The sequence below is a fragment of the Girardinichthys multiradiatus genome, chromosome 3, assembly GCF_021462225.1.
Source record: "Girardinichthys multiradiatus isolate DD_20200921_A chromosome 3, DD_fGirMul_XY1, whole genome shotgun sequence".
NCBI classification, from domain to species: domain Eukaryota; kingdom Metazoa; phylum Chordata; class Actinopteri; order Cyprinodontiformes; family Goodeidae; genus Girardinichthys; species Girardinichthys multiradiatus.
In genome coordinates this window covers 31,030,681-31,047,578 of record NC_061796.1, presented here as the reverse complement: position 1 = coordinate 31,047,578, position 16,898 = coordinate 31,030,681, and the positions used below count along the sequence as shown (strand labels likewise).

The window sequence follows — 16,898 nt, the reverse complement described above, 5'->3', positions numbered from 1 at the left end:
AAGACAACAAATCAATAACATGCTGCTCTTACATTCAATGAAGGACAAAGCTCTGCTTCAAGCAGAAACCTATAAAGGTGTCTGTAATCCTCATTAAAAAATCCAAGCATATTAGGAGCTTTGACTATATACAAAAGGCTTAAATAAACAGCTAGGATATATTGTTTAAACAGGGCTTTTATAATTTCTACAAAAATACAGGGGTTGGACAATGAAACTGAAACACCTGGTTTTAGACCACAATCATTTATTAGTATGATGTAGGACCTCCTTTTGCGGCCAATACAGCGTCAATTCGTCTTGGGAATGACATATACAAGTCCTGCACAGTGGTCAGAGGGATTTTAAGCCATTCTTCTTGCAGGATAGTGGCCAGGTCACTACGTGATACTGGTGGAGGAAAACGTTTCCTGACTCGCTCCTCCAAAACACCCCAAAGTAGCTCAATAATATTTAGATCTGGTGACTGTGCAGGCCATGAGAGATGTTCAACTTCACTTTCATGTTCATCAAACCAATCTTTCACCAGTCTTGCTGTGTGTATTGGTGCATTGTCATCCTGATACACGGCACCACCTTCAGGATACAATGTTTGAACCATTGGATGCACATGGTCCTCAAGAATGGTTCGGTAGTCCTTGGCAGTGATGCGCCCATCTAGCACAAGTATTGGACCAAGGGAATGCCATGATATGGCAGCCCAAACCATCACTGATCCACCCCCATGCTTCACTCTGGGCATGCAACAGTCTGGGTGGTACGCTTCTTTGGGGCTTCTCCACACCGTAACTCTCCCGGATGTGGGGAAAACAGTAAAGGTGGACTCATCAGAGAACAATACATGTTTCACATTGTCCAAAGCCCAAGATCTGCGCTCCTTGCACCATTGAAACCAACGTTTGGCATTGGCATGAGTGACCAAAGGTTTGTATATTGACCCTGTGGAGCTCCCGACGGACAGTTCTGGTGGAAACAGGAGAGTTGAGGTGCACATATAATTCTGCCGTAATTTGGGCAGCAGTGGTTTTATGTTTTTTGGATACAATCCGGGTTAGCATCCGAACATCCCTTTCAGACAGCTTCCTCTTGCGTCCACAGTTAATCCTGTTGGATGTGGTTCATCCTTCTTGGTGGTATGCTGACATTACCCTGGATACCGTGGCTCTTGATACATCACAAAGACTTGCTGTCTTAGTTACAGATGCGCCAGCAAGACGTGCACCAACAATTTGTCCTGTTTTGAACTCTGGTATGTCACCCATAATGTTGTGTGCATTTCAATATTTTGAGCAAAACTGTGCTCTTACCCTGCTAATTGAACCTTCACACTCTGCTCTTACTGGTGCAATGTGCAATCAATGAAGACTGGCTACCAGGCTGGTCCAATTTAGCCATGAAACCTCCCACACTAAAATGACAGGTGTTTCAGTTTCATTGTCCAACCCCTGTAGTTATGATACAGTAATATTCGAGTGTTGAATCATTCTTTATTTCTTCACATTTTTCATCCAGGGAGACAGATTATCCAGTAATCTTTTAAAGTGGTCCACCCCAGTGTATGAACACTTTCCAACATGTTTTTGTTCATTAAAGCACCTAACTTTGCCTTAATCAGGCATAAAGACAAACTTAAACTCAAGGGATGAAAGGTAAACAAACAATTTATCAAATAAATAAATTGGAGCTGGAGATACTTTATTACTAGCACTATGTTACAGAGGTTTGTTCAAATCTGTTTGGTTGAATCTTGGAAGAATAAAAAAGACAACATTGACAGATACCAAACACCATTATACCTCCAAAAGGAATAATTGCCATTTTTAGGCATACGATGCACAATGGGTTACGGTACAACAAATATAAATATACAGTGGTTATGAAAAGTCTACAGACCCCTGTTCAAATGCCAAGTTTTCATGATGTTAAAAAATGACAGCAAGACAAATAATTTCACTACTTTTTCCACCTTTAATGTGACCTATAACGTGAACAATTCAATTGAAAAACAAACTGAAACCACCCAACAAATATAAAATAAAAAACTAAATAACCTGGTTGTATAAACATGCACACCCTTAAACTAATACTTTGTTGAAGCACCTTTGGATTTTATTACAGCACTCAGTCTATTTGGGTAGGAGTCTATCAGCATGGCACATCTTGATGTGGCAATATTTGCCCACTCTTCTTTGCAAAAGCGCTCCAAATCTGTCAGATTGCGAGGACATCTCCTGTGCACAGCCCTCTTTAGATCACCCCACAGATGTTCAATGGGATTCAGGTCTGGGCTCTGGCTGGGCCATTCCAAAGCCTCAATCTTATTCCTGTGAAGCCATGCTTTTGTGGATTTGGATGTGTGCTTTGGGTCATTGTCATGCTGAAAGGTGAAGTTCCCCTTCATCATCAGCTTTCTGACGGAAGGCCAAAGCTTTTACGCCAACACTAACTTGCATTTGGAACTGTTCATAATTCCCTCCACCTTGACTAAGGCCCCAGTTCCAGCTGAAGAAAAACAGCCCCAAAGCATGATGCTGCCACCACCATGCTTCACTGTGGGTATGGTGTTCTTTGGGTGATGTGCAGTGTTGTTTTTGCACCAAACATACCTTTTGGAATTATGGCCAATAAGTTCAACCTTGGTTTTTCCGACCATATGACATTTTTTTAACATGCGTTTGGGAGATTTCAGATGTTTTTTTGCAAACTTAAGCCTGGCTTGGATGTTTTTCTTTGTAAGAAAAGGCTTCCGTCTTGCCACCCTACCCCATAGCCCATTCATATGAAGAAGATGGGAGATTGTTGTCACATGTAGCACACAGCCAGTACTTGCCAGAAATTCCTGCAGTTCCTTCAGTGTTGTCGTCAGTGTCCCTGACCAGTTTTCTTCTCATCTTATCAATTTTGGTCGGACGTCCTGATCTTGGTAATGTCACTTCCATGGTATATCTAATGCTTTGGAAATTCTTTTGTAGCCTTCACCTGACTGATATCTTTCAACAATGAGATCCCTCTGATGCTTTGGAAGCTCTCTGCGGACCATGGCTTGTGCTGGAAGATGTGGCTACACAAATGTCAGGAAAATCCTACAAGAACAGCTGAACTTTATTTTGGGTTGATCACTTTAATTGGTGACAGGTGTGTAATGACTTCTATTTAACATGAGTTTGAATGTGATTGGTTAATTCTGAACACAGCCACATCCCCAGTTATAAGAGGGTGTGCACACTTATGCAACCACATTATCTCAGTTCTTTATTTTTACTTCATCTCCCTGAAAGATTTCTATTTGTTTTTCAATTACATTGCACAGGTTATAGGTAACATTACAGGTGGAAAAAGTTGTGAAATTATTTATTTGGATGTGATTTTTTTTTTTTTTTTTACATCATGAAAACGTCGCATTTGAACAGAAGTGTGTAGACTTTTTATATCCACTGTATAAAATGGTTAAAAATCAGCTGTAATGGCTTAAATCATTTGGAAAGCCTAAAGAATATTCAGTCAAACACATAGAAAGTTCAACCCCCTGCAAGCAAAGTTTGAGGAAATTCTAATATATTTTGTATTTTAAACCTATGCACAGGACTATAGAGGTCCTTCTCAAAATATTAGCATATTGTGATAAAGTTCATTATTTTCCATAATGTAATGATGAAAATTTAACATTCATATATTTTAGATTCATTGCACACTAACTGAAATATTTCAGGTCTTTTATTGTCTTAATACAGATGATTGTGGCATACAGCTCATGAAAACCCAAAATTCCTATCTCACAAAATTAGCATATTTCATCCGACCAATAAAAGAAAAGTGTTTTTAATACAAAAAACGTCAACCTTCAAATAATCATGTACAGTTATGCACTCAATACTTGGTCGGGAATCCTTTGGCAGAAATGACTGCTTCAATGCGGCGTGGCATGGAGGCAATCAGCCTGTGGCACTGCTGAGGTCTTATGGAGGCCCAGGATGCTTCGATAGCGGCCTTTAGCTCATCCAGAGTGTTGGGTCTTGAGTCTCTCAACGTTCTCTTCACAATATCCCACAGATTCTCTATGGGGTTCAGGTGAGGAGAGTTGGCAGGCCAATTGAGCACAATGATACCATGGTCAGTAAACCATTTACCAGTGGTTTTGGCACTGTGAGCAGGTGCCAGGTCGTGCTGAAAAATGAAATCTTCATCTCCATAAAGCTTTTCAGCAGATAGAAGCATGAAGTGCTCCAAAATCTCCTGATAGCTAGCTGCATTGACCCTGCCCTTGATAAAACACAGTGGACCAACACCAGCAGCTGACACGGCACCCCAGACCATCACTGACTGTGGGTACTTGACACTGGACTTCTGGCATTTTGGCATTTCCTTCTCCCCAGTCTTCCTCCAGACTCTGGCACCTTGATTTCTGAATGACATGCAGAATTTGCTTTCATCCGAAAAAAGTACTTTGGACCACTGAGCAACAGTCCAGTGCTGCTTCTCTGTAGCCCAGGTCAGGCGCTTCTGCCGCTGTTTCTGGTTCAAAAGTGGCTTGACCTGGGGAATGCGGCACCTGTAGCCCATTTCCTGCACACGCCTGTGCACGGTGGCTCTGGATGTTTCTACTCCAGACTCAGTCCACTGCTTCCGCAGGTCTCCCAAGGTCTGGAATCGGCCCTTCTCCACAATCTTCCTCAGGGTCCGGTCACCTCTTCTCGTTGTGCAGCGTTTTCTGCCACACTTTTTCCTTCCCACAGACTTCCCACTGAGGTGCCTTGATACAGCACTCTGGGAACAGCCTATTCGTTCAGAAATGTCTTTCTGTGTCTTACCCTCTTGCTTGAGGGTGTCAATAGTGGCCTTCTGGACAGCAGTCAGGTCGGCAGTCTTACCCATGATTGGGGTTTTGAGTGATGAACCAGGCTGGGAGTTTTAAAGGCCTCAGGAATCTTTTGCAGGTGTTTAGAGTTAACTCGTTGATTCAAATGATTAGGTTCATAGCTCGTTTAGAGACCCTTTTAATGATATGCTAATTTTGTGAGATAGGAATTTTGGGTTTTCATGAGCTGTATGCCAAAATCATCCGTATTAAGACAATAAAAGACCTGAAATATTTCAGTTAGTGTGCAATGAATCTAAAATATATGAATGTTAAATTTTCATCATGACATTATGGAAAATAATGAACTTTATCACAATATGCTAATATTTTGAGAAGGACCTGTATTTAAAGCAATTTAACCACAGACCTAGTTGTGTCTCCCTGTGGGTTCAGATACAGGCGCCTGTAGGCCTGAACCACAGCATCTTTAATGGCAGCATCCGTCGACCACACCAGAGGCAACATCTTCCTCACTCCAATGACAGAGTTGGCAACACTGAACTCGTGCACGGTCACACAAAACTGCACTGCCTCTTGGACGACTTCAAACAAACACAAAAAACATGTAGTGATTAAACTTCAAGTAAACAGAATCTCCACAAAGATAAAATGACAGAAGCTGAAGTGAAAATGGTCATCTACCTGAAGTTGTTTTCCAGTACAGCATGTTGTTGATGACAGATATCGCTCTTTCCACTTGCAAGGAAAATGTTTCTGTATCTCTCAGGTACTGCACCAACATCTCCTGCTTCTTCAGCTCCCCCTCCTCCCCCTCTTTAGCTCCCTCTTCTTGTGGGGTTGTTGGCAAATTCTGGCTGACGTCTGCAGCGTCTTTATCAGAGCCTGGGGCAAACACCAGCAGTAAATGACCCTTTGCCACCATTTTAAAACAAACAACAAAAAAAAAACTGTCTGCTTGAACAGAGCATTTCTGAAGCTGCAGCGTAATAATTAAGTAACCTTTAACATCATAATGTGTGAACAGCAGTTACATATACAGCCTTTAGAACAAGTGGAGGAAAACTAAATTAGAGATTCATGAGGTAGTACCTTACAGGCCAGCATTGCCATCATCCTAAATCTCCAGGAAATTATAACCTGAGTCAACTAGTGGTTTGGTGCGGGATGTGGAGATACCTTCAGATTTTGATTTAGTGGGTGGTCTGAGGGCAGAGGGAACAATTCTGAATTTTAGTTGTGTTGCTTTGTGTAACGTTAGACTGGTTTCAGGTAGATAGTCATGTGAGTATCAAAATGTTTTCCCAGTCAAACATGTCACTGTAATACATTTAGCAGATACTTCAATGGTCATAATCTAATGGCAAATAGGTTCATAACTGGAAAATAAATGAGACTTTATAATTGAACTGTCAGACTATCACCACACCCATCTATGATGCTGCATATGAGGCAGCATGAAAAATGTTTAAACAAGTTGAGTGAAATTACTTGTTTATATCCTGTGATGACATTAACTTGTGGTGTATGCAGTGTGAAGTGAGGCGTAGCTCTGATGGAGGTTGGCGACAAATTATCTTGTCATGTAGGCTAATAAAATATGGAAAACACAAAAAAGGTGGCCTGGGAAGAGAGAAAGTGCGGAAAAATGTTTGTCTCACCATTTTGAGGGAACAAAAGATAGTCATGCAGCGCTGGTGAAACAACATGAGCACAAACTTACAGGGGTTGGACAATGAAACTGAAACACCTGGTTTTAGACCACAATAATTTATTAGTATGATGTAGGGCCTCCTTTTGTTGCCAATACAGCATCAATTTGTCTTGGGAATGACATATACAAGTCCTGCACAGCGGTCAGAGGGATTTTAAGCCATTCTTCTTGCAGGATAGTGGCCAGGTCACTATGTGATACTGGTGGAGGAAAACGTTTCCTGACTCGCTCCTCCAAAACACCCCAAAGTGGCTCAATAATATTTAGATCTGGTGACTGTGCAGGCCATGGGAGATGTTCAACTTCACTTTCATGTTCATCAAACCAATCTTTCACCAGTCTTGCTGTGTGTATTGGTGCATTGTCATCCTGATACACGGCACCGCCTTCAGGATACAATGTTTGAACCATTGGATGCACATGGTCCTCAAAAATGGTTCGGTAGTCCTTGGCAGTGACGCGCCCATCTAGCACAAGTATTGGACCAAGGGAATGCCATGATATGGCAGCCCAAACCATCACTGATCCACTCCCATGCTTCACTCTGGGCATGCAACAGTCTGGATGGTACGCTTCTTTGGGGCTTCTCCACACCATAACTCTCCCGGATGTGGGGAAAACAGTAAAGGTGGACTCATCAGAGAACAATACATGTGTCACATTGTCCACAGCCCAAGATTTGCGCTCCTTGCACCATTGAAACCAACGTTTGGCATTGACATGAGTGACCAAAGGTTTGACTATAGCAGCCTGGCCGTGTATATTGACCCTGTGGAGCTCCCGACGGACAGTTCTGGTGGAAACAGGAGAGTTGAGGTGCACATTTAATTCTGCCGTGATTTGGGCAGCCGTGGTTTTATGTTTTTTGGATCCAATCCGGGTTAGCACCCGAACATCCCTTTCAAACAGCTTCCTCTTGCGTCCAGAGTTAATCTTGTTGGATGTGGTTCGTCCTTCTTGGTGGTATGCTGACATTACCCTGGATACCGTGGCTCTTGATACATCACAAAGACTTGCTGTCTTGGTCACAGATGTGCCAGCAAGACGTGCACCAACAATTTATCCTCTTTTGAACTCTGGTATGTCACCCATAATGTTGTGTGCATTTCAATATTTTGAGCAAAACTGTGCTCTTACCCTGCTAATTGAACCTTCACACTCTGCTCTTACTGGTGCAATGTGATATCAATGAAGACTGGCTACCAGGCTGGTCCAATTTAGCCATGAAACCTCCCACACTAAAATGACAGGTGTTTCAGTTTCATTGTCCAAGCCCTGTATTTACTTTTGAGCCTTAGAGGATGCATTCAAGTCACATTCAAGGCGGAATACCTGTGCAATACAGATTCAATGAATTTAAATAAACAAGACTCAAGTTCACATGACTTCATTTATTTGGGGTTTCTTCTAATCCAGACACGGTCAAATTTATACAAACAGGCTCAAATATATGCAAAGACCACCACCACCAGTAACATTTGGTAAAATGCCTCATAGTAGGTTGGACCTAAACCACACAGTGGTTCCCATTAAAACCTTTTTGGTATGATTCTGGCTGGATATTTGTCCACTTTTCTTAAAGAAATTGGTAGATTACACTTAGTTTTTCCTCCCCCTACCACTGACAGTTGTTAATTGTGGCCCAATTTTCAACAAATTGACACTTGGAGGAAAGTAATTTCAGAAGTATGCTTCGTCCATTCTAAACAATTCTGGTGCATCTTTAGGAGCATGTGTTTTCCAAGGGACCAATGGTCACAAACAAATTAAACCTAGTTAAGGAATGGATAAAGAAATGTAACAAAATATTGATGGGGTGTATGCATATATTTGAGCTTGTATATTATTGACCATGTATGGATAAAATAACATCTGCACAACACAAAGCAACGACTGTCCACCGTCGCTAAAGGAGGAGTGAATGTTGGGTTTCCTTAGATCACAAGTGTCCAAAATGCTTCCCGGGGGCCATTTGCAGCAATTTAAATAATTTTGTGTGGCCCCAGACTACAATTCAGGAATTTTACAAACGTGGTCCTCCGGCAAATGGAGCTGATGCAGATGGACACTTCATCTTTAAAGGATGAGATTTTCGCTGATTTTTTTTATCTCAACTTAAATGGAAATGTTAGGTACAACACAAAAGTAGCTTTATTAGCCATGTTGTTTTTTGCTTTCATTTCAATATCACAATGAGTAGGGACACAATCATGCAGATGCTTTTTACTCGAAACAGACGTAATTACACTTGGCTAAATATAGCAGAGAAGATCCTAGAGATCTTCAGTTCTCTTTGTGCATTTTGTTAACCAATTACTATATTAACTAAAATGAACAAAGCTTTTTACCTTTGAAAATCAAACCCAGTGTATCCATTAAATTCTCAGGGGTGAGTGTGGTCAAAGAGGCAAACATCTCTGATTCGGGGAACCAACCACAAGCTTTTATGCAAAGCTTAACAGCGCTCCTGCAGAGAGGGGAGAACAGAAATTTGAGATGCCTAATTCTAAACCAGATCCTTAAGCAGTGACACTACCAATCAACTTCTACTGGTGATTAGTATCACCTGTATTTGTTTACGCGGAGGTACTGAGCTATCTTCACTGCAGTTGCTCTGTCATCATCTTCAGATTTTTCCTCCTTCACATCCCCATCTTCTTTGTCCTCTTCCTGCTCGTTCTCTGCTTCACTGGTGGGCTCCAGGGTTGTCCTGACAGTAACAAGGAGCTCGGGCTCCATGGCAGCCCACAGCTCAGACGCCTGGATCACTGTGACTACAGGGAGGCAAAGGAATATATACATAAATTTATTATAATTCACTGACAGCTAGTCACGTACAAGTGCCAAAACAAATGTGAAGCCAATGTATTGAAAGATTAAAATAGCAACAACCTAGATTAGTGCTGTATTTTTCTCTAATTAACTATGTGAAGTCACTTCTGTGAAGCCAACATGAGACAAAAATTAAAACATTTCTGTTCAGACGACTGCACTGAGTGGAAGTTAATTTACGATTTATATCTTGAAAGGTAATTGGGAGGAAAAGGCAATTAGAACTGCTGATGTGCCACAATTCAAGCTAAAAACTATTACTGTTTTAGCTCATTTGCATAAATATTTTGACTAATTGCACTTCAAACCATAAAATAAAAACACTAGAAATAAGTGCGACAAACATAAAATGCATCAAAAGATTAAAAGTTATAACTTTAGGATTTTGTCTAATCAGCACATTCTGAGCGCTGAGTTTATGAGATCTGAATTAGCCCTCAGTTTGTCAAAGAGACAGCTCAAGGCTCACTGAACAGCAGCGGTACCAAAGTGGGGTTCTTGCATCAGACACACACCCCCACTCAATGTAGGCTCTATTCCTGAGATTACTCCACTGTGACTCTAAAGGAATCATTTGGATTGAGCCAAGTCTCTGTCGGCAGGCCCTTAGAGCAGAGCAGAAACCCTCCTCTGCACTACCAAAATTACCTGCCATTGAAATGCAACAAGAATCCAACTCTCATTCAGTGAGCTCACATTCGCCTTGGTTTCATCACTAGGCACAAAATAAATGTGTGATGAAGGATATCTAACAGGAGAAGAGGCATTTGACGATCAATCACAGGAGCTGTGATTACCAGGTGCTTGTCCCTCCAGCTTCTCTTTCATTTCTCTGAGTTTTGCCGTTTCTTTTTCCAAAGGTTTCTTCAGATCTGCGCTGCTCAGCTGAAAGACAAGAACAAGGAATTAGAAGCTACAAGCAATACCCCGATTGGTAGTCTAAATCACAGTAGCTTGAATTACCTTGCAGCTGTAGGGATTGTGTGCAATGAAAGCTGCCAACAGCTGGATGGCGCTCTTTACGGCATTAATAGATTTGTCCATCAACCGCATAACAGCGAGCTCCATCACCTCACTGTACCTACATAGAGGAAGTGCCTGAACACAAAACATGTCTTTATTACCATCAACTTTTATTACTTCACTTTGCTAAAGTTCGTTATAGAAAACTATCAGCCATACAAGATTTCACATTTTAAATAAAACTTTAAACTATGTGGGTCTTAGATCATAAAAACATGGCAGTACGGTGTCAGCACAGCTGGGAATAACAAAACTAAAGCTAATGCCACCCCATGGTAGAGCATTTAAAGATTAAGAAACGGAGCCCAAATATTGAGCATTGTTGAACACCAAGATGTTAATTATCACCTTCACTGTCATGCTTCCAAACATACAAAGTATTGTATAAAAAAAACAAAAAAACAACATACTTTACTGTTGACAATTCGCGTGTAGACTTGAAGCACGCGGGCTCTGACATGGGAGTGCGTGTCATGGAGATGTTCCTGCAATATGTCAAAGAATCGGTTGCGGTCAGCTCTGCCGGACTCATCCAGCCCATCCCCACAAAGGACTCTCACAAGGATCTCTCCCAGCACCTCACACACTGCAACACGCATTGTGTGGCTCTGGAAAATGAACACAAATCAAACTGTTCAACATTCAAGAAACTTTTTTTTTTCTTATTCCTGCGGCTGCCTTAAGAACTGGAAAAAGTAAAGATACAAAAGTCTGCCCTCAGATTACCAAAGACAACAGTCATAGCTCACTGAACAGTAAAGAGAGCCGGGTGAACTTTTTGCCTTCTGCACACACACACAAACACACACACACACTGTCAGCATCAACCCAAGCAATTACTCCGCAGTAACTGTAGAGGAATAATTCTGGCTGAGCTAAGTCTCTGTCGGCAGGCCCTTACAGCAGAGCAGGAATCCTCCTCTGCACTACCAAGATTACCTGCCAGTCATGGCAAGAAGAACCCAACTCTCCTTCAGTGAGCTCATATTCGCCTTGGTCTCATCACTGGGCAAAACATGAATGGAACGAAAACAAACGAAACTCTGCCAAGCTGTGCAAGGAGGCAGAGGCTGCTAAAACAGAAGGTGTCAGATATTATCCAGTATTTGTACTTATAACATCATGCAAACGAGTTCTTCTGGCTCACTGGGTGAAAATGTGGGTGCAGGTAGCACTCTATATGCTGTTGCATTGCAGTTTTTATTTGTATGATTTGTCATAAAGGACAGGCATTAGGCTGGTTATGGACAACTAGATATACTACGATTTTTAAAAAGTCACAGTTCTGAAACTGTCCATCATATTGTTCCTGCAGCTTAAAGTTTTTTATTTAGATGCCAGAGAAAGTATCATAGTGACCAGTTTTCTCCAGCTGTATGGAGCAAAAATGCTACCCACCCTCCCTGAAAACTGCCAGTGTGACACATTAGGTTTGGAAATATTTCTTGTCTGGAAAACTGTGGGTATTGATGGTGTGGAAACTAAAGAAGTACCTCCATCACTCGTTAGGGTTTTGCTTTTCTGGTTATGAAGCAGACTGCAGGCTCTACCAGAGCATATACCCTGACTAATTAAAAATATCTGTATTTTATACGCTAGTGTTTAATACATGTTACTTAAATATTTGTATCAAAATAAAAAATAATAATTGTGATAAACAATACAACAATAAATCAGCGTTATCTTAGTTAGCAGCAGTGGAAACAACTGTTGCCCCCCGAGAAACTGATAAAAGGAATTAGATCATAATAAACACTTTGGATTTACGTTTTCGTGTCAATACCGTGACGCCATGTTGTTTTTACACAACATTATCAAACTGCAAGAAGCTCATACAGACACTTGTCAAGTATTTATTGTTCAGAATACAAACCTCTCCTTCCAGGTGGGTGATGAGGACACTAATGTTGGGGATCATCAATTCAGGTACCAGGCCACTGAGCTCTGAGAGAAAAGATGCAAAAGCTTTGACACCTGAACCCTCTCGGGCAAGCTCTTCACTTGACCTCTGACCAATTTCCCTTAAGGACAAAAATAGAGAAAAAAACATAAAACAATGAAATTTGATTTTCATAAAACAACTATCAAATAAAGCCATGGTTAAACAGCTTCATTCAAATAAATGTAGACTCACCTTATCACTTCTCCAATAATTGCTCTGACTCCATACTCTGTGCTCCACACAAAAACAGCTTGTGCAAATACAGAAGACAACTGCTCAAAGTGTTGCAACATCTGGATAACTTTCACACTTGCACCTGGAAGTTTGGATAGCAAAGTTTGAATTAGGACAAAGTCTAAACAGCAAAGATTCTTATGCTGTATAAACTCCATTCATATGAATCCATACAGCTAGAACACAAACCTAAAAGGTGGTTGTACTTGGTGATCAGTACCCCGAGAAGGTGAATTATACAATCTCTCGTGGGTTTGTTCTTGACATGACTGATGGTTGGGTTCTCCAGTAACTTGTAGCAGCAACAGGTCACGCAGCTGTGAGGAAACCATAAGCAAAAAACTGTTTAAAATCATTATCACAGAAAATAACATTTGCTATTCATGAAAGATGCACTGATACTATGGGTGTATTCACACCAAGTAATTTGGTCCAGACAAAAACATAACTTTATTTTTTTCATTTGGTGCCGTTTGTTTTCACATTGTCCTTTTTGAAAGTGAACTATTACTTGTAAACAACGCCACGCGGGTGACGATCATTGTTCCCATTGGACAGAAATGACGGACCCGGAAAGTGAGGAAAACAGCTGTAGACGTGCTGCGTGCAGCACCTCTGTTCTGCATATTTGTGCCGTTATTACAGCTGCAACATTATTGTGAGACTGAAGAGCAGCTCATTCAACACAGACTTTGAGACGTTCCATTTATAATGTTGGAACCCCGTCGGAGAATGCGTGCCGAACGCCGACGTTCTCTACGTGCAACAAGCCAGTAGCGTTGCTAAGCAACACAGAGCTTATCAGGTATGATTACCTTACAACACACACCTTTGCTACCGGCTACAGTGGCTTTTTATGTCCAAAGAGACGTACGCTTTTTGTAGTTGGTTCGGATCGGGGCCGGTTTGTATTCAGATCATAAGCGAACCGCACCAGAGTCCGTTTGGAAGCGGACCGAGACCACAAAAAAGTGTGTCTCAGTCCGGTTCTTTGGTCCGGACCAGGGTTCGCTTGAGTGTATTCACACCTGCACAAAAGATCCGGACCAAGGGGGGAAACGAACTCTGGTCCGTTTAAAGCGGACCAAAAGTGGCAAGTGTGAATACACCCTAAGATTAACATTGTCAATAAGAGATGTCAGCACTGAAATGCCTAAACACTGCAAGACAAATAGCTCCTTGTGGACTGATCACAAAGGAAACATCACAACAAGCAATTTCAGTTTCAAGCCTATCTCAATTAATAAATATCCTATAACATTAATTAATAAAAAACAAAGTGACACAGAAACATGCTATTTAAGTACATTAGGAATCGAGCTCAGCCCAGAGCTAAACTGACAGCAAAGTACCTGATGAACTCCTCCTCCACCAGGGAGAGGCTCCACAGAGAACGGATATTCAGCTGAAGGAGCTGAACAAGAGCCTGCAGCACCCTCTCTCTCTCTGAATCCCACTGCAGCAGTCCTTCACTACCCTTACCTTTTTTACTACCCTGTTGCACACAAAGAAAGCAAAGTCTTTGAATTCTAAATGGATCACTCTTAACTTTTCAAAATATGGACATAAAATACAACATTTCAAATAACCACAAAAGATATCCTCAGATTACCAAAGATGATTGTTCATATCTGCCAAACAAATTACAGAGACTGCAGCCTTTTGCCAGCTGATACATATACATTCACACAAAACACACAAAGACAAACAAGAAGTCACACAATGTTTGACATCTTCTACAGATCCCACAAAATTTCTTATTATGGGGTAGAGGTTGCAGAAGCTGGCAGTTTGACTATAGGTGAGCCCTTACAGCAGTGTAATAAAACTCAGTCACACTACCAAGATTACTCACCAAACAGCTGATTAAGGACCACAGTTTCTAGGTCTGACCAGATCATAAATAATGCCACGGTCTCATCATTGGATATGTTCACATGCAGAATAATCAAAAACAGGCGCTGATAGTGTATCGTTTAGCTAAGACACATGATTACCGCACCTTTCCAGTTGCAGTGATGATATTCTGTCTGTAGGAGACGCTTTCAAGGCTCTCAGTGAGTTTACAAAGCAGGAAGACGCTCATTTTTACTGCATTCAGTTTCTCCTTGCGCTCTGCACCTGAGATGGACGTAGAGGCAAGAACTGCTGGCAGGGAAGCAGCCAGGCCATTAACCACTGAAAGAGAAATGAACCAGTTAATGCAGCAAATGAATACAAGCATGTCCATTTAAAAATGTTTACTTATACACATACAACAGTCTAACCTTGAATAAGCAACTCCAAGGTATCCTCCTTTGCCCCAAGCTCCAAGGAATTGAAATGCCTGAAATGTAAAAGAGGCACCTGCTTTGTACCATTATTACTGTTGACATTATTTACAAGAATTACATGGTGAGCACTTACTGCAGCACGCTGTAGCCGGTGTCAAAATGTTCCAATATACATGATGGCCCTTGGCTCCGTAGTGCTGTCTTGAATTCTGATTCAAGCAATAAGTAAACACATTTATTTACATCTTTGAATTTCCAAAATGTCTTTTCACGGTTTAAAAAGATGAATGCAAAAATGTAAAAAGATAAAACTAAAAAAAAAAAAAAAAAAAAAGGAATAGAAAACATTTAAAATCTGTTTAAAGCTGAGGTAAAATTATCTTATTTAAAATATATTAAACGGCACTAGCTAACTCATATAAACCTACAATCTTCCGAGAGCTGACAGGATGAACCTCCGGCAAAACGGTTGCAGCGATCTAGAATCTTGGTGGTATATTATTACAGTGAGAGTTTGAGATAGCTTGGTCATTAGGAGGATTGAATGTAAAAGGAGAACATTGAAAACAAGACAGTGCAGAGTAGGTGAAACTGGACATATGCCCTTCACCATGTTGGTTATCCTGCTGAAAATCTTTGAACAAGTTAAATTCTTTGTAAACATTTTTTTTGACAGCAAAACAGGAAAAGACAACAGAATGGGTCAGGTTGTGTCTCATTGTAGGGCTGCAACTAATGATTATTTCGCTAATTGATTAATCTGTCGACTATTTTTCGGATTAATAATCAGGCATCGAAGGGTGCTAAATAGAAGATCTTTTCTGGATAGAGCATATTTACCAACATGGCAGGTCATCTTAAATGCAAAATGGATATATTTTTTGTATAATTTTTGCCCTAATTACTGCTCTGACTGGGTTGTTCTTAAAGCAAATGGCATTTTTTAGAGTCTGTATACTCCAGTTAACAATTATTCGATTACTAAATTAGTTGAAGATTATTTCAATAATCGATTAATCCGATTGTTTCAGTTCCATCTCTCGATTGATAATTTTTTTTTAAAAAGGTGAGAAATTTACAGATTATTTACATAGAAGACATAAAGCTCAAACCCAGATCTAAATTAACACCTGGAGCCACAAACTCCTGAGGTTAGAGGTCAAGCAACCTGATGTTTTAATAAGTTTAGCCAGAAATCATAGACAAAGCAGCGTTTTTAAAATAATTATAGTAATAAAAAAAAAGTTTCGTTTTAGCAGTTTTGCTAAATGACATCTGAACAAAATTTACACCACAGAATGGTACAAGGAATATTTTACTTGTTATTGTTTCCCCACATTTAGGCTGCAAACTAGATACCTCATCCTCTTCCAAACGGTAATGGAAGATTTGTAAAAGGTGCTGAGCCTCGCCTGCGTCATTTTAAAGCTGTTGTTTTATATTTTTAAGGCCACCTAGAAGCATTTCTCTTATTACCTTTTCGATTTAAGCAAATACAGCTTATCCAAGTATTTAATGCCTGTAAAGAGCAAGTGATTGAGGAAACAGAACTATAAAGATCCCCATAATGCTTGATGATAAAGAACATTTAATGAAAAGTACCACTTACTGCCGAGGTGGGATGGCAGCTGTTTTGCTGGAACCACATCTTGAACCACGTACTGATTAATACCTCCCGTTTTAACCAGGTCTCCCACGCACACCGGCACAAAAAAGTCCCACGACATCTCTGCGTAACAAAGATAGATTAATCAAAACTTTAGCTAACTCAGAAACCAAAAATTACGATTACTTCAAAATGTATTTCATACTATTGTGTTTAGCTCATTACTAGCACTGGTTAATAAATGATCTAAATGTATTTAGATACATAAAGTGGAAAGTAAAAGTCAGAAGTACTCATGTAAACTGAACAGTCAGACGACGTTGTGGTGAGTGGTTCAAGCAAACAATGCTACTGAAGCTAACTAGCAAAACCGTTCGCTTAAAACTTGCTAGCTTTCATATTATTTTTAAGCGGATATTATGTCAGAATTGCCAAGCCTACAACTTTAACAAAGTAAA

General features: G+C 40.6%; 1 protein-coding gene and 3 non-coding genes across 4 annotated transcripts in view; all 4 read right to left on the bottom strand.

The window, feature by feature from the left end:
• ncapd2 (non-SMC condensin I complex, subunit D2) overlaps positions 1-16,898 on the bottom strand; it is a 34,158-nt gene that overhangs the window by 17,102 nt on the left and 158 nt on the right. Inside the window, exons 2-16 of the mRNA XM_047360532.1 lie at positions 16,444-16,563; positions 14,968-15,043; positions 14,829-14,887; positions 14,564-14,739; positions 13,914-14,056; positions 12,751-12,878; positions 12,520-12,643; positions 12,259-12,406; positions 10,796-10,993; positions 10,326-10,460; positions 10,160-10,247; positions 9,097-9,304; positions 8,879-8,997; positions 5,501-5,701; positions 5,226-5,400 (exon numbers count right to left, since the gene is read on the bottom strand). Coding sequence (XP_047216488.1) covers positions 5,226-5,400; positions 5,501-5,701; positions 8,879-8,997; positions 9,097-9,304; positions 10,160-10,247; positions 10,326-10,460; positions 10,796-10,993; positions 12,259-12,406; positions 12,520-12,643; positions 12,751-12,878; positions 13,914-14,056; positions 14,564-14,739; positions 14,829-14,887; positions 14,968-15,043; positions 16,444-16,561 — 2,096 coding nt within the window. The 5' untranslated portion in view covers positions 16,562-16,563. The remainder of the gene's footprint in view (positions 1-5,225; positions 5,401-5,500; positions 5,702-8,878; positions 8,998-9,096; positions 9,305-10,159; positions 10,248-10,325; positions 10,461-10,795; positions 10,994-12,258; positions 12,407-12,519; positions 12,644-12,750; positions 12,879-13,913; positions 14,057-14,563; positions 14,740-14,828; positions 14,888-14,967; positions 15,044-16,443; positions 16,564-16,898) is intronic.
• On the bottom strand, positions 9,795-10,083 carry LOC124866428. Its single transcript, XR_007037809.1, has one exon. It is a non-coding gene; the product is annotated as a small nucleolar RNA U85 (small nucleolar RNA).
• Positions 11,098-11,396, bottom strand: LOC124866427. Its single transcript, XR_007037808.1, has one exon. It is a non-coding gene; the product is annotated as a small nucleolar RNA U85 (small nucleolar RNA).
• Positions 14,160-14,490, bottom strand: LOC124866425. The gene has a single exon (XR_007037807.1). It is a non-coding gene; the product is annotated as a small nucleolar RNA U85 (small nucleolar RNA).